This window comes from Narcine bancroftii, chromosome 14 (genome assembly GCF_036971445.1).
Source record: "Narcine bancroftii isolate sNarBan1 chromosome 14, sNarBan1.hap1, whole genome shotgun sequence".
Lineage (NCBI taxonomy): Eukaryota > Metazoa > Chordata > Chondrichthyes > Torpediniformes > Narcinidae > Narcine > Narcine bancroftii.
Genome location: NC_091482.1, coordinates 48887235 through 48911436, shown reverse-complemented (window position 1 = coordinate 48911436; position 24202 = coordinate 48887235). Strand labels below are relative to the sequence as shown.

Below are 24202 nucleotides of genomic sequence, written 5' to 3'. Positions count from 1 at the left end.
AATAATGATAATACATGTTTATGTTCCTATCTCTATGTGTAACTGGAAAAGATGCAAGCCAATTAGGAAATCACTTTTGGTTTTGGAAAAAATGAAGAGGGGGCTGTTTGGAATTGGGTGTTTTGCACCAATGGCTTGATGTACGTACACTGTATTGACATGCAGCATACCCAGTGTTGACCTTAGTGGTCACAATATATAGTAAACCTTGTCATGGTTAACCACATGAAACCAGATGTGTGTTGGAGAGGGTGGTGTACTGTAGGTGGGGCGTGTTGGAGAGGGTGGTGTACTGTAAGTGGGGTGTGTTAGAGAGAGTGGTGCACTGTAGATGGGTGCATTTTGGAGAGGGTGGTGTACTGTAGGTGGGTGTGGGAGGATGGTGTACTGTAGGTGGGTGTGGGAGAGGGTGGTGTACCGTAGGTGGGTGTGGGAGAGGGTGGTGTACCGTAGGTGGGTGTGGGAGAGGGTGGTGTACCGTAGGTGGGTGTGGGAGAGGGTGGTGTACCGTAGGTGGGTGTGGGAGAGGGTGGTGTACCGTAGGTGGGTGTGGGAGAGGGTGGTGTACCGTAGGTGGGTGTGGGAGAGGGTGGTGTACCGTAGGTGGGTGTGGGAGAGGGTGGTGTACCGTAGGTGGGTGTGGGAGAGGGTGGTGTACCGTAGGTGGGTGTGGGAGAGGGTGGTGTACCGTAGGTGGGTGTGGGAGAGGGTGGTGTACCGTAGGTGGCGTGTGTGGGAGAGGGTGGTGTACCGTAGGTGGCGTGTGTGGGAGAGGGTGGTGTACCGTAGGTGGCGTGTGTGGGAGAGGGTGGTGTACCGTAGGTGGCGTGTGTGGGAGAGGGTGGTGTACCGTAGGTGGCGTGTGTGGGAGAGGGTGGTGTACCGTAGGTGGCGTGTGTTGGAGAGGGTGGTGTACCGTAGGTGGCGTGTGTTGGAGAGGGTGGTGTACCGTAGGTGGCGTGTGTTGGAGAGGGTGGTGTACCGTAGGTGGCGTGTGTTGGAGAGGGTGGTGTACCGTAGGTGGCGTGTGTTGGAGAGGGTGGTGTACCGTAGGTGGCGTGTGTTGGAGAGGGTGGTGTACCGTAGGTGGCGTGTGTTGGAGAGGGTGGTGTACCGTAGGTGGCGTGTGTTGGAGAGGGTGGTGTACCGTAGGTGGCGTGTGTTGGAGAGGGTGGTGTACCGTAGGTGGCGTGTGTTGGAGAGGGTGGTGTACCGTAGGTGGCGTGTGTTGGAGAGGGTGGTGTACCGTAGGTGGCGTGTGTTGGAGAGGGTGGTGTACCGTAGGTGGCGTGTGTTGGAGAGGGTGGTGTACCGTAGGTGGCGTGTGTTGGAGAGGGTGGTGTACCGTAGGTGGCGTGTGTTGGAGAGGGTGGTGTACCGTAGGTGGCGTGTGTTGGAGAGGGTGGTGTACCGTAGGTGGCGTGTGTTGGAGAGGGTGGTGTACTGTAGGTGGCGTGTGTTGGAGAGGGTGGTGTACTGTAGGTGGCGTGTGTTGGAGAGGGTGGTGTACTGTAGGTGGCGTGTGTTGGAGAGGGTGGTGTACTGTAGGTGGCGTGTGTTGGAGAGGGTGGTGTACTGTAGGTGGCGTGTGTTGGAGAGGGTGGTGTACTGTAGGTGGCGTGTGTTGGAGAGGGTGGTGTACTGTAGGTGGCGTGTGTTTTGGAGAGGGTGGTGTACTGTAGATTGAATGTGTATTGGAGAGGATACCGAGGAGGGTTCCCAGGATGTCACCAGGGATGGGTGGCTTGCAGGCATGGGAGGAACTGTAGTGGTTGGGCTTGTCTTCCATCAAGCAGAGGAAGCTAATGGGCAACTCAGAAAGTTTTACAGCATAGAAACAACTTCTTCAACCCAACCTCTCCATGTTGACCAAGTTGCCTTTGCAAACTTGTCCAATCTGCCTGTGTTTGGCCCATGTTCCTTGAAACCTTTCTATCCATGTGCTTCTCTAAATGTATTTTACAAGATACAATGGTCCACGTCTCTAGTAACTGGTTTCATTATGCTCGTGTGGAAACATGCTGCCTCAAATCCCTTTCAATCTTTCCATTTTGTCTTAAATCTCTGTCCTCTGGATTGAAATGCCCCTACCCAATTAAAAAAAAACCAATTATGACTATTTACCTTACCTCTACCACTCATTATTTACCTGAGGTTTCTCCCCATTAACTTCCTGTATTCCAGGGAGAGAAGTCACGATCACTCATCTCAAGACTGCTAGTCCCACTAACATTCTCATGAATCTTTTCTGCACCCTCTTCAGCTTAATGCCAAGTTTGTTACAACAGGGCATCCAAAACTATGCACAATCTTCCAAGTGTGGGCTCACCAATGACTTGGACAGTCTTAATATGACATGTACAAAAAATCCCCGGGCCAATTAAAGCATGTGTGCCAAGTGCTGCCTTCAATTCCCTACACTTTCACGGATCCATGTACTTCTACCCTTGGGTCTCTCTCTTTGACAAAATTTTCCAGAGGACACCCCCCCCCCCTTGCCCTATTCATAGTGTAAGTCTTGCCCTGGTTTAACCTATTAAAGTGCCACACCTTGTACTTCTCCAAGCTAATACCTAATAGAAGATCACAAATTTATGGGGACCTAGAAAACATGGACGATAAGGAACATTTCAACTTGGCAGTGTTGTCGACAACTTGGAATCATGGCCAAACCAGGGCTTGTGGGCCACACGTGGCTCTTTGACATATAACGTGAAGCTCATGGGAATGTGTTAGCTGAGGCAGGAATCTTACCAGCCGGTGCTCACAGTGGCAGTGTTAGTGGACGTGGCCCTCAGACATCTGAAATTTAGTGTGTGCGGCTCTTACATTGAGCAAGTCTGGCCACCCCTGGTGCAAATAAAGGGAAAGGTGTTGAGAGGGATCTGAGGAACCATTTTCTTTTCACCTGAAAGATGTCAGAACACCCTGCCTCTGTGAGAGTGGTGGAAGGAGGCACTCTCAAAAAAAAATCTCAAGGTGTATCTGGATAAGCACTTGAAATGCCAAGGCAGAGAAGATTATGGGATTAGTTTGGACAGATATTGGGTGCCCTGCAAAGCCAAGGTGGGGGTGAAGGGCCTGTTTCTTTGTAGTGTGATTCTATGTGAAAATAGCATTGGACAGGCTCTCTCTGACACAGAATCCATGAGATTTGACAGCTACAGGAGAACACATTTGGGGAAAATTCACTGTGACAGATGCAGCCTATACAATTATAGGAGCAGATAATAACAGATTGGGACAGTTTCATTCCAAACCCGATCTTAATGAAATAACAATAAGAGCAGATTAGAACAGGTCTGGCAGGTTCTCGGTGGTCCAGATTCAATGCAAACAGTTGTTGAAAGTGAGAACTGTGCAGTTCATTATGAGAGGACTCGCTGTGACAGGAGTAGGGTGGGATAGGACACGTTGGACCTGGTTCAGTGGGATCGATTCTGTGCAAACACTTTTGGAACTGGACATATCTGCATTCAGTGCGAATAGGTTGGAAATGGAACACTGTGATCCGGATTCAGTGGGAACCATAATAAGTGGAACATGAGAATAAATTGGGGAGGTTCACTGTTTATATATGTTGAGTGAGAACAGGTGTATTTAATGTACGTGGGAGATGGCCACCCAGAAACAGTGACTCGGCTCCTGTATATTTCTGTAATGTAGATCAATGCACTGGAGCTGTTTACCATGAAGGCTGTCTCCATAAAATCTGCCACGTCAGGATAAAGGGTCCAAGATCCCCAGCACTTAGCCCTTGTCTCCAAAGAGACAATAATATCCATGCGGCTGACACCAGTATCCTGAACCAGACCCATAATTCTGAGTTCTGAAAGGAGATGAGATTACTAGGTAAAAAGATCTACTCAAAGACGCCTTGAAAAAACAAAACATCCCCATTGATTCCATGATAATTCAGAGTGGAGGTGGAACATTCTAGATGGCATTGAGGACCACGAGTCAAGTGTTGGGATCACTCAAAGACCACGAAAGGGACACAACTGACGGACTACCCACCCACCCAATCCCTTGGGATTTTGTTGCTCCATCTTTAGAAGGGTTCCTTGTTCTCAGTGGCCCGATCAGTGACATCAGATCCCACAGGAGTCAGAGCGGAAGCAAATCATCCTCAGTCCAAGAGGAACCACCGACAAAGTAAGAAGGGTGGCAAGGTTAGCGCGACACTGTTACAGCGGCAGCGAATGGGACTGAGGTTCGAAGCCCATGCTGTCTGTAAGGAGTTTGTATGCTCTCCTCGTGTCTGCGTGGGTTTCCCCCGGGATCTCCTGTTTTCTCCCACCGTTCAAAAACATACTGGGTTGTTGTAAGTTAATTGGCTGTAATTGGGTGGCATGGCCTCATGGGCAGTAAAGGGCCTGTTACCAAGCTGTATGTCTAAATCTAATTTTTAAAAATTTTTGGCATAGAACATATTGCATGCATCATAGTATTTTAAAATGAGAGTCTCCTATAATTCCCCAAATCTCACCCCCTCCCAACTACTTTAAAAAAAACACCATGGTCCAAAGGAGAAGGGGGGTGTTTGAGCTGCCTTCATTAATTAGTCCATGTCTTTATCTTCAGCTATTAATCTAACTATATTATTTAAACCTTTTTCGAGGAAGTTAATTGTATCCTTAAACCAGTATGATTTAATTAAAGTTGCCATATTGTAACAAACACATATTTTGTTTTAAGATTGTATGTTCTCTTTACCGGGACGAGTAATAAGTAGGGGGGGAGTCGGACTTCCGTGTACCAGCGATACATCTCCTGGCCACCGCTAGTGCAGTCCTCACGAACTGGAGTTGAGATTTTGATATTTTGTGCTAATAACCATAAGATTGCTGAATGAATACAGCTCTGGCTCCAATGGGAAAAATCCACTTTGAGAACTTTTACCAAAGAAGTCATACCAAAAGGATCTTGCTTTCACACACAGCCAGGTTGAATGTATAAATGTTCCAACCTCTGTACCACACCTAAAACACGAATTAGGAATTTCAGATTTTAAACCATGTAATTTTTGCATACAAAAATTACAGTTAATGTAATTTAAGGTACAATTGGTGCATAAAATTGTATCTGACATTAATAAATTTATCCAAATTATTTACATTTAAAATCTAATTTTTTTAAAATTAGAATGCACGGGATTTGACTGGGTGGATTTGAAATGACCCACATTCTCTATGTGGACTATAAGAGATTCATTATAATCTTGATCCAAGGTCCGAGAGTAAATGCATCCGGAGAGGTTCAATGACCTGACCTGGGACAAACACATTGACATGATGGCCAAGAAGGCGCATCAACACTTCTACATTCCTAGGAGACAAAGAGAGTTTGGCATATCCTTCCTGGCCTGAAATAGCTTCTACAAGTGCCCCATCGAAAACATACTTATTGGGTGCATCAAAGTGTGATACAGGAGCTGCTCTGCTCAAGATTGGAAACTACAGAAGGTAGTGAATGCAGTTCACAGCATAATGCAAACTTTCCTACCTTCCATGGACTCTATCTACATCTTCCACTGCCTAGGAAAGGCAGCCAACCTGCTGAAGGACCCATTACACCCTGAACACAGTTCTTTCTCCCGTTGGCAAGATGGGAAAGCACCAACATGCTTAAAGAGAGCATCTTCTCCACAGCCATCAGGCTCCTGAATGAACCCTATAACTGTGCTCTTCATGTTGCCCTTATTGGATACAAGTTGATTTTCATTTTGTAATCAAATATTCATACTCATGTAACCATAAGACACAAGGGCAGAAATGGGCCATTCAGCCCATCGAGTCTGCCCCGCCATTCAATCATGAGCTGATCCATTTTCCCACTCAGCCCCACTGCCCGGCCTTCTGCCCGTAACCTTTGATGCTAAACAAGAACCTTTGCCTTAAGTACACCCAATGAATGACCTGCCCTCCTCAACCGTTAGAGGTGAAAGGGATAAATTTAAATTTCAAATTTAGACATACAGTATGGCACTGGACCTTTTTGGCCCACATGCCTGTGCTGGCCCATTTACACCCAATTGACAAAACTTCCAGTACATTTTGAAGGGTGGGAGTAATCCTCAGCTTCTGGGGAAAAATCTACACAGACACGAGGAGAATGTACAGACTCCTCTCAAAGAGCACTGGATTCAAACCCCAGTCCCAAGCGCTAGCGCTGTAAACGTTGCGCTGACCTCTTCGCTAACCATGCCATCCTGTTGGAAATGCTAAAGATAACCTGTGAGCCTGTATGCAGAAGAACTTTACTCACTGTATTTCATGACAAATAAACTTAAACTTAATATTTAAAACTTAAATTGGCAGACCACCTGATCCACGGTGAATGGGAATGGTTTAGAGCTGCTGAGAAAAGGTTCAGATAGGATCACTGACTGAAGACAAGACTCTCTAGATGCTGGAATCACGAGCAAAACAGGTCAAATATGATCTGAGAAGCAACCAAAAGATAGAAGGACTTGAAACAAGACATTAATGAAGATCTCTTTCCCTCTTCCTATTTGATTGAGAGTAATGGGAACAGATGAGAATAGGCTTGGACAGGTTCCAATTGGTCTTGTTTTCAGAGCGAATAGGGAAAGGAATGATTGAGAACCAGACAGATCGATTGGGATCCCATCTCTCAGTAAGTGTCACTGAAGCAAACCTGTTTGGATAGGTTAAGTTAGATCTGGATTCGGCAATAACATCGTGGGTGCAGATTGAAGAAATTTTGCAGAGTTTTAAATCCTAATTCAATGTAAACTACATTATTAGTACATGAGAAGAGCTTTGTAAAGTGCAGGTGATCTGGAACCGGCATGAAGAGTAATAGGGAGCTAATCCAAACACCTCTGGAGAGGTTCACTTTGTAACCGATTAGAAGTCAACGGTATATAAACAGATGAGAGCCAATTTGGAGATGAGGAAGGCTGGAGAGAGCAAAGAAAATATCTTTGGTGGATAACATGTATGCTGTTGCTGGTGCCCAAGAGAATGTGGTGATGAATCCCTTAGTCAACACCAACAATATACAATAAAACCCCTGTTATCCAGCACCTGTAGCAATTAGTAGATGCCAGATAAGTATATTTTCCGGTTGTTTGAGACTTACTCTAATAATGCCTAACTAATACACCTGCATTAAGAATAAATAGTTTAAAAGACAAAAATACTGTACTTTGAACAAACTTCACTTAGATGAATATATAAACTTAAAGAATTTTACTTTATTATCAGTCACATTCTTTGAAAACATTTAACCGTTGCTGCATCTGCAGGTTCCTCCCCTCTCCATTGGAGCCGGCCAAAAGACGAACAACCACATTATAGATAATTAACAGCTCCACCACCCCCCCCCCCCACCAAGTTTACAGATAAAGCCTCTGACCAGGGTGACTCTAAGTAGGAATAGAGACACTTTAAGTGAGTCACCCCAGAGGTGAGTGGCATCAACCAGCTCTTCATCCTGGGCGGTACCATTGCTGCTTCACACAACTTTATTCAAACAGCTGCTATGAGAAAAGCACGACCAAGGCCCTCCGCTGGCTAAATATTTGCTCCTATCTTCACCAAAAGTTTGTGTTACTTCAGAATGCATTTACAGTTTTAACCTTGCATATTTAAAAAAATAATAATTAAATTTAGACATGCAGCACGGTAACAGTTCATTTCGGCCCATGAATCCATGCTGCCCAATTTACACCCAATTAACCTACACCCCCGGTATGTTTCAAATGGTGAGAGGAAACCGGATCCCCCAGGGAAAACCCATGAAGACACAGGGAGAACATACAAACTCCTTATAGACAGTGTGGTTCCCAATCGCTGGTGCTGTAAAGGCGTTGCACTAATTACAATGCCAACTATGGCTATAATCTTTTAATAACCATAAAATTATACCTATTTATTTCTCTGTACCTTCTGCTACCTCCTTCAGTCTGTCTCTAACATGCCGTCCCACAGTTGGCATAAAATACCTATTTTTTTTCCTCATTTTTTTTTTTGCCGGATGCTTGAGGCTGCCGGTTGCTTTAATTCTCCACACTAAGCTGATCTTGGAGGAATGTGAATAGAGGGAGTTGAAAGCGAGCAGTAGAGAAAGAATGCTGGAACTATGAGATTCAGAACACAGCAGCTCTTTGGTGGAAGACTTCAACAGGTCAAGCAGCATCTGTGCAGAGAGATAAAACAGATGGTTCTCCTAGCATCTAAACCTGACCACTCAGGCACAGACCAGAAATGCCAGTTGCCTGATGAAGTCCCAGTGGCTGTAATGTCTGGATGGAAAATGAGGTCCGATTCCTCGAATCTGCGTTGGGCTTCATCGCAACAATACAGGAGGCCAAAGACAAATCAGAGTAAGATAAAGTGACAGGTGACTAGAAGCTCAGGGTTACCTCACAAACAGAAGAGGGGCGTTCTGCAAATTGATAACTCTGCATTGGTCCCTCCGTTGTAGTGGAGATCATAATGAGCGCCACATGCTGGAAGAAACATTGGTAAATCAATGCTTCACCCAGAAGAATGTCTGAATCCGTGAGATGGTGGGTGGGGGGAGGGATTGAATTTTCTGTGACTGCACACAAAGACGTCATGAGGAGAGAAGGTGGGGTCAAGAGCGGACAATGTGAGTGTTAAGGGACCAGTCCCTTCAGAGAGCTGAAAGGAGAGGGGAGATCCCACGCTTTCACAGACACTCCCTCTGTTCACTCCACCTTTCTCCCCCTCCCCACCGCTTCCCCCCTCTCTGCGGCTTAAATCACTTTCCCAGTTCTGACAAAGGATTTGTTGCTTGAAGTGTTATCTCGGTTTCTCTCTCTACAGATCTCGTCCATTCTGTGGAGGGTTTTCTGATCCTAGTTCAGATTGATAGCACCTGCAGTTTTTTTTTGTATTCGGAGATTTGAATTCATGGTGAATGATACTAGGATGTTATAATTATCCTGTGCTCCTAATTCAATTTGAACAATAGCAGAATGGCGAGCTGTTTCGTGATCTCTGTTCACTGTGACCATTAAATATGAACAGAATCTGCCAAAATTCAGTCTATGCAGTACTGGAGCAGAAGTGAATTGGTATGAACTGATTAACTTTGGTGTTAATGCAAACAAAGGTATGTCTGATAGGAACAGATCAGGAAAGATGCTGTGTGTTCCAGATACAATGAGAGCAATGGCATAGATATAATGTGATGTAGATTCAGTCCAAGAACTGGTACAAAAGCAGACAAACTGCAAAGAACAGTCGCACTGCTCTTTGGATAGAGGAACATACATGAATAAACTTAGTTCGCATAGCGGTTAGCGCAATGCTGTTACAGCGCCAGCGATCAGGACCAGGGTTCAAATCTGGCGCTGTCTGTATGGAACTTGTACGTTCTGCTTGGGTGTGCATGGGTTTCCTCCAGGTGCTCCGGTTTCTTTCCACCCTTCAAAACATACCAGGGTTGGAGGTTAATTGGGCGGCACGGGCTCGTGGGCTGAAAGGGTCTGTTACCGTGCTGTATGTAAATCAGAATGGGTTCACTGCATTCCCGGTGAATATCCATGGAAATGGAAGAGGTTTGAGATTATTCCGATACAATAAGCCACAAATGGAAACAAAGTGAAGATTTCTTGTGGCAGGATCTTTGTGAGCAGGTAAATAGGAGAAGATCTGAAGAAATTAGAATGTTTTTTTTACCCTTCTTCAATGTTCAAACCGGTATGAGCAAAATCGTGACTAAAACAAGAAAGTCTCCAGACACCATGTTTAAAGTAAAAACATGATACTGGAGAAACTCAGCAGGTCAAACAGTGCCCTTTATGTAGCAAAGGTAAAGATACATGAGTGACATTTTGTGCTTGAGCCCTTCATTGTGGTCTGAGCAAAGTCATTGTGATCAGTGTGAACTGAAGTGGAAACCGTTCTGACAGGGTTGTGTAATTATATTGCAATCCTGCTTCAATGTGGGGGAGCACACGGTGCGTGTCTGAACAGAGTCCATTTGATTCCGGCTTCAGTAAAAATTGGGACAGAGATGAATGACAGTGGAAGTCGTTCCTGTGCTTTGGGTTCAATGTGAACCAGATGTAAACAGATATCTGAAATGATGAGCTGTGACCCAAGGAGTGTGAACTGATGAGAAATGGCTCTCTGGAATCTGGGTGGTGTGTTAACGGTAATAGCTACAGATGTAAACATTGTGATAACAGCACTGTGGGGGCCATGATAGAAACAGGTATGAATAGAGTCAATCAGGTGTAACGTAATGTGTTCTCAATGTGATCTTGGATGTGGAGAGACCCTCATAGACATTGTGATCTAAGTTCAATCCTGACCTGACTGTGTGGAGTTTGCACGTTTTCCTTGCGACCATGTGGGTTCCCTCTGGGTGCTCTGATTTCCTTTCACTTCACAAAGCCATGCTACCTGGTAGGTTTATTGCTGCTTTCCCCCTATTGTGTAAGTGAGCGGTAGAACTTATGGGGAGTTTATAGCCCCTTTCTCACTTCTGTCCCACAAGATCGGCTGTTCAGTGTCCCGGGATAGGAATGGGGGTTTGGTCTTTCACACAGGATCACTCCTAGCTGGGACATTGAATGCTTTCACACTTGCAAGGGTTTAGTCTCTGTGTTTGGTCAGTTCTTCCTTTATGGGAAGTGCCTGCAATGCATTTGTCTGTTTCGCTCTTGCCTGGTCTCAACACTGCTGTCTGCAGGTGCCGGGGATTGTACTAGTGGCCGAGGCCAACAATCCCCGCCATTCTGGATTTGAAAACTCACAGTAAAAAAAATAAAGTGACCAAGATTAACTATGGCTTTCCATCATCCTAGTGAGCAAATCCGATTAATTCCCCTTCAGTTTAATGGAAACAGGACCTTCAATTGAAATAACCAACGGTTGTGTTTTTAATTTAATTTTTAACTTAGACACACAGCAAGGTAACAGGCCCTTTTGGCCCACGAGCCTGGGCTGCCCAATTATACCCATTTGACCTACACCGCCCTCCCCCCCCCCCACCTCGGTACGTTTTGAAGGGTGGGAGGAAACCGGAGCACCTGGAGAAAGCCCACGCAGACATGGGGAGCACATGCAAATTCCTTACAGACAGCGCCAGTGTGAACCAGGGTGGCTGGCACTGTAAAATTATGCTAATTTTGAATAGAATTTAATTTGTTCCATTTGTTTAAAAAATTTAGACATACAGCGTAGAAACAGGCAATTTCGGCCCATGAGTCCGTGCTGCCCAATTTACACCCAATTAATCTACTCCCCCGTATGTTTTGAATGGTGGGAGGAAACCAGAGCCCCCGGGGAAAACCCATGCAGACACAGGGAGAACATACAAGCTTCTCACAGACAGTGTGGGATTCGAACCCCGATCTTGGTCGCTGGCGCTGTAAAGGTGTTGCGCTGACCGCTACACTAACTGGGCTGCCCATTTGATTGATAAAATAGCCCTGAACTTTGTGGCATTGTTGTACTGTCTGCTGAGCTTTAGTGTCAGTTGACTTTCTGGATAACACCCAAAATAAATCTTTTTGCTGTATCCTTGAAGTCGAGCCTGAAACATCGGTTCTGTATCTTCATCTTTGCTACATAAAGGACACAGTTTAACCTCCAGAGTTGTATCTTTACTTCAACCACGGCGTCTGCAGACTGTCATGTTTTAAACTTAATATTCAATGCAATTCAGTGCCTCAAATTATAATTAATGAATAATTTGTTCAAGAATAATGCATAATTCTCAGTAGTTTCTGTGGCGAGCAATGCAGGTAGGAGGGGAATAAGCATGTGCAAGTTTCTGGTTTTTGGAACAACAATCTGCTAAGAACATAATTCTTCTACAAATAACATTGCATTAATGGTAATAAAAAAGTTTATATATATATATATATATATATATATATATTGCTGTCTCATTATGGAGGCAGCTGAACTTCTTTTATCATTGGAATCATTCCAAAGTGTTTCTTTCCCTTTCAATCCTTCCGAAGGCCCTGTTAAAACTGCTCTTTGATGGTGGCTTCAGTCATCGCCTTACTCTGTCTGTCACCATTGCCGCATGCCCAGATATTTTGTCTTTCGGAAATACTTCAGGACATTCTATTGCATTGCAGACATAAGAAAACGGCAAGGTGTGACTGTTATTACAATTTGGCTGTCTCTGGTTTTGTGTGGTAGCTGTGCGAGTGTGTCAGATCAGCAAGACAACTGGGAGCGCAGGTGAGGGCTTCATTATACTTGTGTTTTTTGGAGCTGTAAATATTTATCTGTGCACGTATCCATATTTAATTTGAACAATTTTATCCCCTATTTTAGCATGCTTTTCATACCTTTCATGGAAATCCATCACAGCATTGGGTAGTTGGGATCAGGTGTGTAGTTTCTCCCCAGGCCTCAGACTGTTGAAACAAGCCTGATGGAAATTAACGGGGACAGGAGCCAGGAGGGGGAGGGGGGAGGGGGGGAGAGGGAATTCTGAGGAGAGATAATTGCATGGGATTTGGCCTGTGTCGGATTCTGCTTGGTTTTCCCAAGTTTTCTTAACTTGAGTAGAAGTGTGGTCCAAGGCAGGTCTTTTCAGAGGTGATCTACAAAGCCATGTCCAGGTCCCCACCTTGCCCACCCCCACCATTAATTATCCACTGTCATCAAATGGAGAAATCTGGGACTCTGTTCATAAGAAATAGGAGCAGGAGTCGGCCATCCAACCCATCGAGCCTGCTCCGCCATTCAATGAGATCATGATTGATCTGATGATCAGTTTATTTCCACCAACCTCCCCATACCCCTAATGTGCCTACTTTGTAAAAATCTCTCCAAACTTGTCTTGAATATATTTACTGAGGTCACTTCCACTGCTTCAGTGGGCAGTGAATTCCCTAGATTCACACCCCCCCCCCCCCGGGAAAAGCAGTCCCTCCTCATCTCTGTCCTAAATCTACTCCCCTGGATCTTGAGGCTGTGTCCTCTAGTTCTGGTCTCTCCCACCCATGGAAACAACTTACCTACCTCTACCTTATCTATGCCTTTCATAATTTTATACATTTCTAAAAGATCCCCTTTCATTATTCTAAACTCAATGACTACAGATGACTCAAACTCTCCTCATGGGCTAACCCCCTCATCTCTAAACTCAACCTCATGAACTTCCTCTGCACCACCTCCAAAGTCAGTACATCCTTCTTCAAATAAGGAGACTAGAACTGCACGCAGTTCTCCAGAAAAAGCTTCACCAATATCTTGTTGCAGCATAACATCCCTGCTTTTAAATTCAATCCCTTGAGCAATGAACGCCAACATTCCATTTTCCTTCATGGCAGCCGGCTGCACCTGCAAACCAACGTTTTGCAATTCCCAAGTCCTTCTACACAGCCACATGCTTCAATTCCACGGCAACTGGATTTTCGAGTTCTTCATCGACCGATCTCACATCCTCCTCACTGATCAACAACACAGGTACCCCAAGGCTATGTGCTTAGCCCTTTGTTCTATTCCCTCAGCACTCAGGACTGTTTAGCCAAGTGCAAATCAAATGTAATCCATAAATTCACTGATAATGTCACCATTGTTGGTGGAATAGCGGGAAATGAGTCCGAATACAAGATAGAGATTGAGAACCTAGTTGGGTGGTACCAGATCAACAATCTTGCTCTCAACGGCACCAAGACCAAAGAACATATGGTGGATGTTTAGAAGGGGAGGCCGAAAACAAACCACTTGTCGTCATTGATGGGATGGCGGAGGAGAGTTGCTGGATGTATGCCCATGTATGGGAGTTTAGGTATGAGAGTTTACGTATGTCCACATAGTGCGTTCAATGGCTGTCCACTTAGGGGCGAACTTCTCTTGGAGCTAGCAAATTGAGGCAACTGTGAAAGAGGCGCACCAACACCTCTACTTTCTTGGAAGTCTGAGGAGTTTCTGGCTTGTTGCTGAATACTTTATTGAATTTCCACTGTGCACGGTGGAAAGAATATTGACTGGTTGCGCCATAGCCTGGTTTGGAAACTTGAATGATCAGGAACACAGTGGCAAACCGAGCCAAGTCCATCACGAGCACCAGCCTCAGTCAAAAAGGACACTACCTCCAGAAGACAGCCAACATCACAAAAGACCCCCATCACCCTGGTTACAATCTCTTCTTGCTGCTCACTTGGGCAGAAGGTACAGAAGCCTAAAGTCCCAGCATCTCCAGGTTTGAGAACAATTTTTTCAATGCCGATCAGGCTCTTGAACCTCCCCATACTTGCCCTAACCAAAAACTATTCTGAGACCACCAAAAGATTACATCGGACAATTATTTTTTCTAAAGGTTTGCTTCCTGAAAAATAAACTTGGCCTTATGGTAGACAACTTCGGATTTGCTGTATCACGTAGGAAGTTAGAGAAACATTAAATTAACTTATTGAATTTAGCAGTTTAATTGCATAATGACACTGATGCATTAGTTCAACTGACCTAAAAATGTTTTGCCACTGATTTTTGTTTGTAGTCAGCATCTGATGCCCCTTGAGTTAGTGTCCGGCATTGATGGAGTGGGGTGGAAGGAGTCCTCAACGATTTTGCACACACTTTCCATGCAATAATCCTGGTAGATCATGTCGATGAGGGGGAGGGAGACTCCAGTATTCCTCTCTTGTGGTCCTGTGGATTGACCTCTGATCCATTTGTCTGCAGCAACCGTACCACATTACAAGGCAGCAGCCAGCCAGAAGGTTCTTGATAGAGCTCTTGTAGAAGATTGTCAAAATGGTGGCCGGTAGCCTTACCCGCTTCATTCTTATCAGGAAGTGCTCTCACTTCTGTGCCTTCCTGACAAGGGAGGAGATGTGTGTCCGTGATGGGTCACTAGTTAAATGGATTCCAAGGAACTTGTTCTCCTCCACTCTCTCCACTGCAGAGCTGTTGATGTGTCATGGAGGGTGGTCGTTCCTGGCCTGTGTGGCAGCAGCAAGTAAGAAATGCAGCGCATCTGTCCATGATCATAAACTCCTAAACTCCTGCTCATACTCAACCCAGCACACTCCTCTCTACACAAGAAATCGTGGGACTGGGATGAGTTATGCTGGAGGTTTTGATCAGGGGACCCAACAATCAATAACTCGGTGGGGGCAAGTCCCAGATAGTTTCCGGATATCCTGACTAAATTGGAACGCTGAACATGTCCATTCACTCTGCAGTGGATTCAACAGGGATCGTCCAATGTTGGAGGCCAGATGTGACCAGTATCCAAAATCAAATTAATATCAATAAGAATGGCAGCTCTCGATGATTTTTAAATGTTACAATTTAAAATTATTTTGTTATAGTTTAACTTTTTGAATTATTTGCATTTTAATTTTTTTTTTCTATTGTTGACTTCAGTTTAGATGGTTTTAAATGTCTCCATGACAGAGGTACTTAACGAAGCCCATGTGAGCTGTCAGATGCTTTTTCTGATGGTACTTCTTCTGTAATATGCTCACAGAGGATGCAGAGAAGATGTACCTCTTCTGTTTAATTTACCTTTGAAAGGGAAAAGAATTGTTTTAAGAAGTCGCCAATCAGACTTGAGGAGAAATGGATCAAGGCTGAGATGGTGGGGGGGGGGGTGGGGGGGTGGGGGGAGAGATCTCTGGCTTTTCTCTCGAGTGTGTGAGGAGGAGAAGAGAGGGAGAGTTAGTGAATGGTAGCAGGGTAAAAGGAAGGGAAAGATGCAGGGTTAGTTCATGCAGAAGGAGGATTTGAAGAGAGGCAGCTGGTGGGCAATCAAAGATTCTGTGGATGTGGGAGAAACAGTTGTTGTAAAGTTAGGGGATGAAAGAGGAAAGCCAGTCTATGTCTCCAGGTTGTCATCCCAACCCTTGACAATCCCCATGCATGCAGTGTTGCAGCCTGCCTGTGTACCTCATCCCTCGTCTCCCTCGAACTGCAATGAAGGAAATTAGTAGCAACCCTCGTCACCTGAATTGTCTCCACACCTGCCAGGCCGTGCCCCCAGGCTGACTGGCTGTCAAAACTGTCAGAGATTTATCTTCACTTCTTCCTGTTATTGGAAAGAATTTCTGTGGAAATGTCATAATTTTTTGCTTCTCAAAAAAAAAACAAACCTTCATCTGTATTGAGAACAATACCGATACAACAATGTGAAGTGAATTATGTCAATAACTGAGCCGAAGTTCTAAAATGAAGAGCGTTTAATATTTTCAGTGCTAATTACAGGCAGCGAAAGGCTTGGACAATGTAAGAAGGGAACAAGTTTATTTGTCAGTGTATGTGCTCAAAGTGAAATAATTTGTGTGACATTGGTTCAACGTATATTTGTGGGGTTTTTTAGGGTGGTGTAGTTGAATATACGATGGCTAAAAATCCAAGTTAAATTTTATTTACATGATAGAAGCTGATTCTGGCCATTGAGACCCGTGCCCCCCAATTGCCCCACCCACCTATACATTTGGGAGGGGAGGAGGAAAACTGAGCACCCAGAAAAAAAAATATCCACGCGGGGCGGGTCACGGGGAGAATTTAGAAACTCCTTATAGTCAGCACCGGATTCAAACGGCATTGTGTTCATTGCTGAGCTGATTGTGCCACCTTAGCCTTACCCTAACCGCTACACTAACAGTGAAATTGCAATCTCCAGTCAGATTTCTGTATGACCCGGAACGAGATTTTCTTCATTCATCAACGATGAGGCAGTTTAATCAGATGGAGAGTTCCATTGAATAAAGTGGTGGAGACGTGGTTCAATTAAAATATTCATTCATTCTGAACCCAGACCAAATGCAGACGACAGGGAACAGAAATGCTGCTCTTCCTTTAATGAGATGAGTCCCTGGGCTTGTCATTGCACAGCAGAGAATGAAGAAACGTCTTTGTTTTCTCCTGCTGGGCGAGTTCATCAGAATCGAGCGCAGACTTTGATCCTCTCCTCTGCTCTAAGACTTTAAATATGAATTCAATAATTATAAAGATGTCTTCTCCATCTTCTCCGAGACGTGCTGGGCTTCAGCCTGCCCCCTCTCAGATAATGGAGTTATTATAGAAAAGCTCATGGATGCCTGCACACACAGGGTTGGTACATTGCTCACAGCATTGGCTGATTGATGGAAGGATTTTAAGTCCAAGAAGATGATCAAGTTTAGAAAAGATTCTTTATCTAGCTGAGAATGCTGTAGTAAGCATTCTGGACCGAAATAAACCCAAATAACTTGTAAGAAACCTCTTCCAATAAGTCACAGTACTAGCAACATGTCTCATGCATCACAAGAACAGGGAAATCTCTGGTGGGAATGGGGCTGGAGATGATTACAGTCGCAGGCATTCCAACATGGATGCGGGTATTGTTGGACCAGAAGCCGTTGTCGGTGCATAGCAATGATACAACATATCTGGATGGGTGAAGTCCACAGTGCGAACCATCTCTCTGAGGTCCTCACAAAGATTTTCAACAGGTCCCTGTCAAAATCTATCATACCACCCTACCTAAAGGCTGTTACAACTGTTCCACTGCCCAAGAAGAAGGTGATCGAAGGCCTCAACGATTATTGTCCATTTGCTTCATCATGAAGTACTTCGAGAGGCTGGTTTTACAGCACATTAAAGCCTGCTTTCCACCCACCCTTGATCCATGCCAGTTTGCTTACAGGGCTTAAAGGTCGACTGTGGATGGTATTGCCACTGTTCTTCTCGTAGCATTGTCCCACTTAAAACAACAGGGCTACAACATGAGGATGCTTTTTTAGTTCTGCTTTAGTTTTGTTATTCCAGGCAGACTGGTCGCTGACTTAGGATTTTCCAGATCGATTTGTCTATGCATCCAGGACTTTTTAACAAGCTAGTCCCAGACTGTAAAAATAGCCACTCATTATTCCCCTCCACTCACACTTAGCTCTGGTTCCCCACAGGGCTGTGTGTTGAACCCGATGTTGTATTTTCTTTCTAGCTACGACTGTGTCTCCGCCGAGTATTCCACTAATACCATCATAAAAATTTGCGGATGACACGACTGTGGCCGGGCTCATTTCAAGGGGCGACGAGTCAGCCCATAGGGACGAAGTCCACGGACCATCAGGGAGGTGCTCGGAAAACAATCTGGTGTTAAGTTCCTTGAAGATAAAAGATGGGTTTCAGGAAGAACAGTACGGCCCCATTAACAGGGACTGCGTGGAAAGGGTCACGACTTTCTGGGAATCTATTTGGCTGAGGATCTTGGGCTGCTATGGTCAAGAAGTCAAATCAATGTCTCCATTTCCTGAGAATGCTCAGGAAAATCAATCTACAGGCCAAGATTTTGCTGTCCTTCTATCGCTGCTTTCTTGAAACTGCGCTGACTTGCTTCATTCCAGTGTGGTTTGCCGGCTGTACGGCAGCAGATAAGAGGGATCAGAGGGTTATCAATATGGCCCAGAAGATTTTGGGTGCTCCTTGTCCTCTTCAGAGGATTTATTTTGATCTTGTTGTATCGGGAAAGCAGCCAATATCCTTAAGGATTCTACTCACCTGGGCTATCATCTATTTGACTTATTGCCCTCGGGTAAACGATACAAGTCCATTAACGGATGAGCAGACTCAAGACAGAGCCATCTGAGAATTAACCTCCACCAATTAGTGTATTTTCTATTATTTTAATGCTACTGTTTTTTTTCTTTTGTTTTTATTGTTTTTTTTGTATGCTCTTGTATGTTGTATTTGTGAGTACCGTGGGCTGCATTTTTAATTTAGTTGTGTTTTCTTTTGCAATGACGATAAAATACTGTGATGGATTATGTAATATTTTATATTGTATATAGATATGTTTTAAAAGGAGATAAATTGTGGAGTTTTTTTTAGTGTAGGTCACAAAAAGATACAAACACCAGCACAGATCCCATTTAAAATGCCAAAGCTCTGCTCAAACCAGACAGTTCAGGCTCCAGGTGCCTTTGCAAAACCTTTGAAGAATGCCTATAAGGACTTCACAAGTAGGTGTTAATTGGACATGCTGTGAAATAATGGATTATTGTTTTGGACAGTAACAGATGAACAGACTCGAAGATGGGGTTCAGTGCCACAGTCTGTCTGAATGCAGTTGGCTGTTCTAAAAGGGTCATGTGGTTTTCTCTGAGTGAGGAAAATCAGTTCGACAGTTCAGCAGCAGCAGCTGGGACTGGAACAGGACAAGCTGGCAAGTTTGTGGGAAAACCCCATTTCGAAAACAGGTTGTGAGTTCTTAGTTCAGCCTGTTCAAAGTCCTTATGGTCCATACACGAGGAGACATCTGGCTGTATAAAGTTTCACTTGAAATAAGGGAAACAGAAAAGGAACTCTGTAGTGACCTGAAAGAAAGAGGTTATCATCTGGAAAACCCTGATGGGGCAAGTTTCTTGGCCAAGTCACTGAAGTGGCTGATCAGAAGGAATCAGTTTGTGTCCAACAGGCAACAAATCTCTCTCTGAAAACCAACAAGAACCTTCCTGAGCGGTAACCATTTACCTTTCAAAGCCTGGTGAAATTGATAAATGTTAAATTCTGTGCACAGTATAAGAATCTCCTGATACCGGTGAACTTGGAGGAGTGAGAAGTGAGATTGGACTGTGAATTAAATAACTCTTCTGAACTTATACACACATTACATACATGTGCGCTTAGAATTAGAAGGGGGTTAAGTTAAAAATAATAATCCTATTTTCATTTTTAAAGATAATTAAAAACAACTTTTGTTTAAGTAACCATTTGTTTTGGTGAATTTCTATTGCTTCTGGGTTTTGGGGGCCCATAACATTACTTACTTATTTAATTACTTGAAACTCCAATTGGATACTCTGTTATATGTGATCATTAAAGACTTTCTAGACTGATTCTCTATTCTGATCTTTTGAAATTCATGACTCAAATCCAACTCGGTGAAATCTCCAAATCAGACTTCTAGAAACTGAAGTACTATTCTAGCAAAAAGTGACATGATAAAAGAGAGGAGTAAAACACAAAGCTCTGCAGACACCATGATTAAAGTAAAAACACAATGCTGGTGAAATTCAGCAGGTTGTATAGCAAAGGTTATAATATTTCAGGCCTGAATTCTTCATCAAGATATGAGCAAAATGCTGAACCTGTATGTCAACCTGGAACCTTATCTCCCTCCACTTAATCTGTTTTCTCCTTTTTCCTTCTGAAGTGGATGAGTTCACATTATTCCCTGATTACACTCAATTTGCCCCAGTTTCTTACCGACTCAATCCATCTCCGTCCCTTGGTAACTCAATGGCACTATAGTGAGTTTTCGCCTTCGTGCTGTTGACCCGGTTTACAAACCAAGCGAAGAGTTGCCCTTCGCTGTAGTTTATTTGGAACCATTAGGAGAATTAACGTTGCCGATCTTCCACCAAACTGTGACTTGTCCTTCCAACAGATATTCATCAATAACGAGTGGCATGAGTCTGTGAGCGGGAGAAAATTTGCTACATTCAACCCGGCGTCAGGAGAGAAAATCTGTGATGTCGAGGAAGGTGATAAGGTAAAATTTTCTTTAATTATTCAAAGATTTCAGTGTCATTTTTAAAGTTTGTTTATTAGCATATGACTAAGCAAACAGCGTTTCTCCAGACCATGGTGTGCCCACATACACAATACATTTCTCACACTTCATATAATAATCACATATGTATAATATAAAATAAATATGCATAAATATTCTGGAATAATTTACTCCATTTCATTTATAAGAGCCCCAGAATTATAGGATACCGTTCGTCAATCTCACAGCCTGCAGGAAGAAGCTATTTCCCAGCCTGGCTGGCCCCCTCTATACCTCGTTCTGGCGCCGACCCTGATGCTTGAGGGGTGAAGCTGAGAACAAATGCCCTGGTGGAGGTTGAATAAGGTGTCACTTTTCAACAAACCTTGTGATGAATGTACCCCACACTTAGTTCCAGGAGGTAGACCAGCAATATCACACTGTACAGAGCTCCCAAGTCAGGGTGGTGTGTGATTCAGGACAAAACCAGTTTGTCCGAGTTGGGGATGTATGTAGTTAAAACACACAGAAATGCTGGAGTCTCTTAAGAAAGGCTCAGACCCAAAATGCCGGTAATATATCTTTGCCTCCTGTGGAAGCTGCGAGATTGACTGAGTTCCTCCAGCATTTCTGTGGATACTACAGTCACAGTGTCTTCATACTTTGGTGCTTCACTGAGGACATGTGAAGCCTTGGTGAATAATACCTGTGCACTTTCTAAAAGGAGCGCATTGCAATGACCTCTGAATAATTCTTTTTTGAAAAAAGCTGAGCTGTGGTTGAGAGCTGCTGGTGAATGCTGTGTGTGAGTGGAAGGTTGCCCTGTTCAGGGCACCTCTATTTATGTCAGAGGTGCTCCCTTACACATGTAACATCTGTAAATGGCACGGCCTACAAAGCAGAAGCAAGCGGGTCTGACTTTAACCTCGGACGGCCTCATGGAATCATAGATTCTCTCTACTAAAAGCTTCACTTTTTCACTTTAGATCAGATTTCAGATTTACATGCATGGCATCACATACAACCCTGAGGTTCTTGTGAAATTTACTGAAATGAACAATGCTTTACTGAAGTAGAGTTTAGGTTGCAGGACTTGGAAAGGGCAATTTGAGGCTCGGAATAGTAATTGCAATAATATAATCATTAAAATATTGTTGATACCTGGCCTTATTTCAAAGGAACTGGATAGTCCTGTTCTGAATGTGTAATACACAGGTGGTTAGTCTGAAGTAAAACTGGGTTGAAAATGAACGAAGGTCCCAGAAGATACGTTACGCAATTGTTTAGCTTCTGCCATGATGTTCTACCTCACTCCTCTTTACTGAGCAAGGCTCTATTTCATGCAGTAATGTGTTGAAACTGTTTCAAGCCCAAAGAGGATATTTTACCGTAAAAGTCCTAAAATCTGGACTGCCCAGGGATTGGGTCGGTCCAGATTTTCTGATTTTCATGGGCAGTACTTTTGAAATTTAAATTTAAGGAGAATAAATAGGTTTTAAAAAAAAAACATATAAAATACAAAGTACAAAAAAAAAAATTTTCTTGCATTTCATCAACTTTTGCATGGTCACTTGTTGCTGGTGTGTATCTGTGGTGCTTACGCACACACGCACAAGCCAAGCATTTTCAAGAAGTCCAGATTCTCCAGTAGTCTGGATTTCTGGCGTCTGGATTTTCAAACTTTTACTGTACTCCACATGTGATTCTCCAGATAAGTGTGCAACACATACCTTATTAATGATCTCACCTGGATGAAGAGAGGGGATGGGGAGAGACAGAGAGAGAGATAAGATTAAGTTTTAAATTTAAATTTGGACATACTGGCCCTGTCATCCCACGAGCCCGTGCCACCCAATTGACTTACACCCCGGTACATTTTAAATGGTGGGAGGAAACCGGAGCCCCCAGGGAAAACCCACCCAGACACGGGGAAAATGTACCAACTCCTTCCAGAGAGTGCGGGATTCGAACCCCAGTCCCAATCACTGGCACCGTAACACTAACCTCTACACTAACTGCACAGGGGGACCATTTATTTGAATGTCCTAAAGCCAGTCCATGAACTTCAAAATTAGGCTCAGCCAAAAAAAGATGCTCAGCAAATTTCTGGTGCTGAAACCTACTCACCTTACCTGAAAACCAAGTGAGGTGCTATTTGTACCATGTGAAGGAACCTTCCTGTTACCGTGCAACTCCTTTCAAGTGAGGTTATGAGGAGCATTACATTAAATCAAATTAATCAAAACAAATTAAACAGCGCACAATCATCAGCGATTTATCCCCTTACAAAAGGTCATTTTAAGGACATGATCTCCTTTAAGATTTGTATCAAATTCTTCAGGGACCATCCCCCCCCCCATCAATACAGGACCCTGACCCGATCGCATCCCCATCCACCACTGCCCAAGGTCAAGCAAGCCCACAATCCTCGGGGTCCTGTGCGTCCACTTCAATCTGACCTACCTTAAAGGCTGCCTGCCCATGTGACCTCCAATACCTGACCTACCTGAATTCCTCTGCCAGCTGTAAGTGAACATTGCTGGAGGCATTAATCATGTTTTGGTTATTACTGCTCCACCCCAAATTGCCAGTGTCTGAAGCCTTTGAGCTGTAGACTAATTTCTTGAGTGCAAAATCTGGGACAGTCTCCAGCACTTTTAACCTAAACCTAGGATCCGTTCGTCCTTCGCACGCCTCAATTTGTTCAGATACATCTCTCACGGCAAGTATTTAGTCACTGTGAGCCCTTGCATTTGGTAACTTTGTTTAACTGGCTGCATGTAATTTTTTTTGTTAAAATTTAGACATACAGCATGGTAACAGGCCCTTCTGGCCCACGAGCCCATGCCGCCCAATTACACCCAATTAACCTACATCCCCTAGTGCGTTTTGAAGCGTGGGAAGAAACTGGAGCCCCCAGGGAAAAGTTAGATAGCACTGGATTCAAACCCCCCCCCCCCCAGTTCCGATCGCTGGCGCTATGACAGCATTGTGCTAATTGCTCCACTAACTGTACCACCACTGTGGTGGCAGTGAATATTTCTTAACCTGGACAAAGCTATTAGCTCTTCTCTCAATGCCAGCACATTCCAACTGCAAGTAAAATCTGTCTGCTCAGTACAGTGGTCATGACTGTTTCATCGGTCCCGTCCAGACATCCTTCATCAATGAAGTTAAGTCCCTGGATGCACGTTCACCTCGGGATGTTTGGTCCTTTGAGAGCTGCTCAGAGATTCTCATTTCAGGAAGCTTCTTTCTGTGATATTTTCACTGATTTCTGCAGTTGTGAGGGACGAGTTCGATTTCAAGAGAAATTTGGATAGGAGGGCTAGGGAGGTTGGGGTACAGGTCGATGGGACCAGGCACATAAATTATTTGGCACAAACTAGATGAGCTGAAGGTCCTCCTTCTGTGTCCTAAAAATCAATGGCTTTATCTGACACCCCCCCCTCGCCACCTCACCCATCACCTACCACCCTCCCTCTCACTTCTATACCGGCCACCTTCCCTCCACACTCTCATCCTGAACCAGGATCTTGGTCCAAACCATCAATCATCTCTTTTCCTCTAAAAATGTTGCTTGACCCATTGAATTCTTCCAACAGTTTGCTTTTTCCTCCAGATTCCAACCTGTACAGTCTGCAAACTCTCATGAATCACAATGAAACAATGAGGATTTGCGGCTGCGGCTCTGTTTTCACAGGAGTTTATTGATCCTAACTGCGATACTTTTAACCGGGAAATG

At 44.2% G+C, this 24202-nt stretch overlaps 1 protein-coding gene across 2 annotated transcripts in view; it reads left to right on the top strand.

Moving 5' to 3' along the window:
* The window catches only part of aldh1a3 (aldehyde dehydrogenase 1 family, member A3), a 109307-nt gene that overhangs the window by 7625 nt on the left and 77480 nt on the right, over positions 1-24202 (top strand). For both annotated transcript variants that reach the window (XM_069912076.1, XM_069912077.1), the window contains exon 2: positions 20353-20457. In XM_069912076.1, the coding sequence (XP_069768177.1) occupies positions 20353-20457 (105 nt within the window). The remainder of the gene's footprint in view (positions 1-20352; positions 20458-24202) is intronic.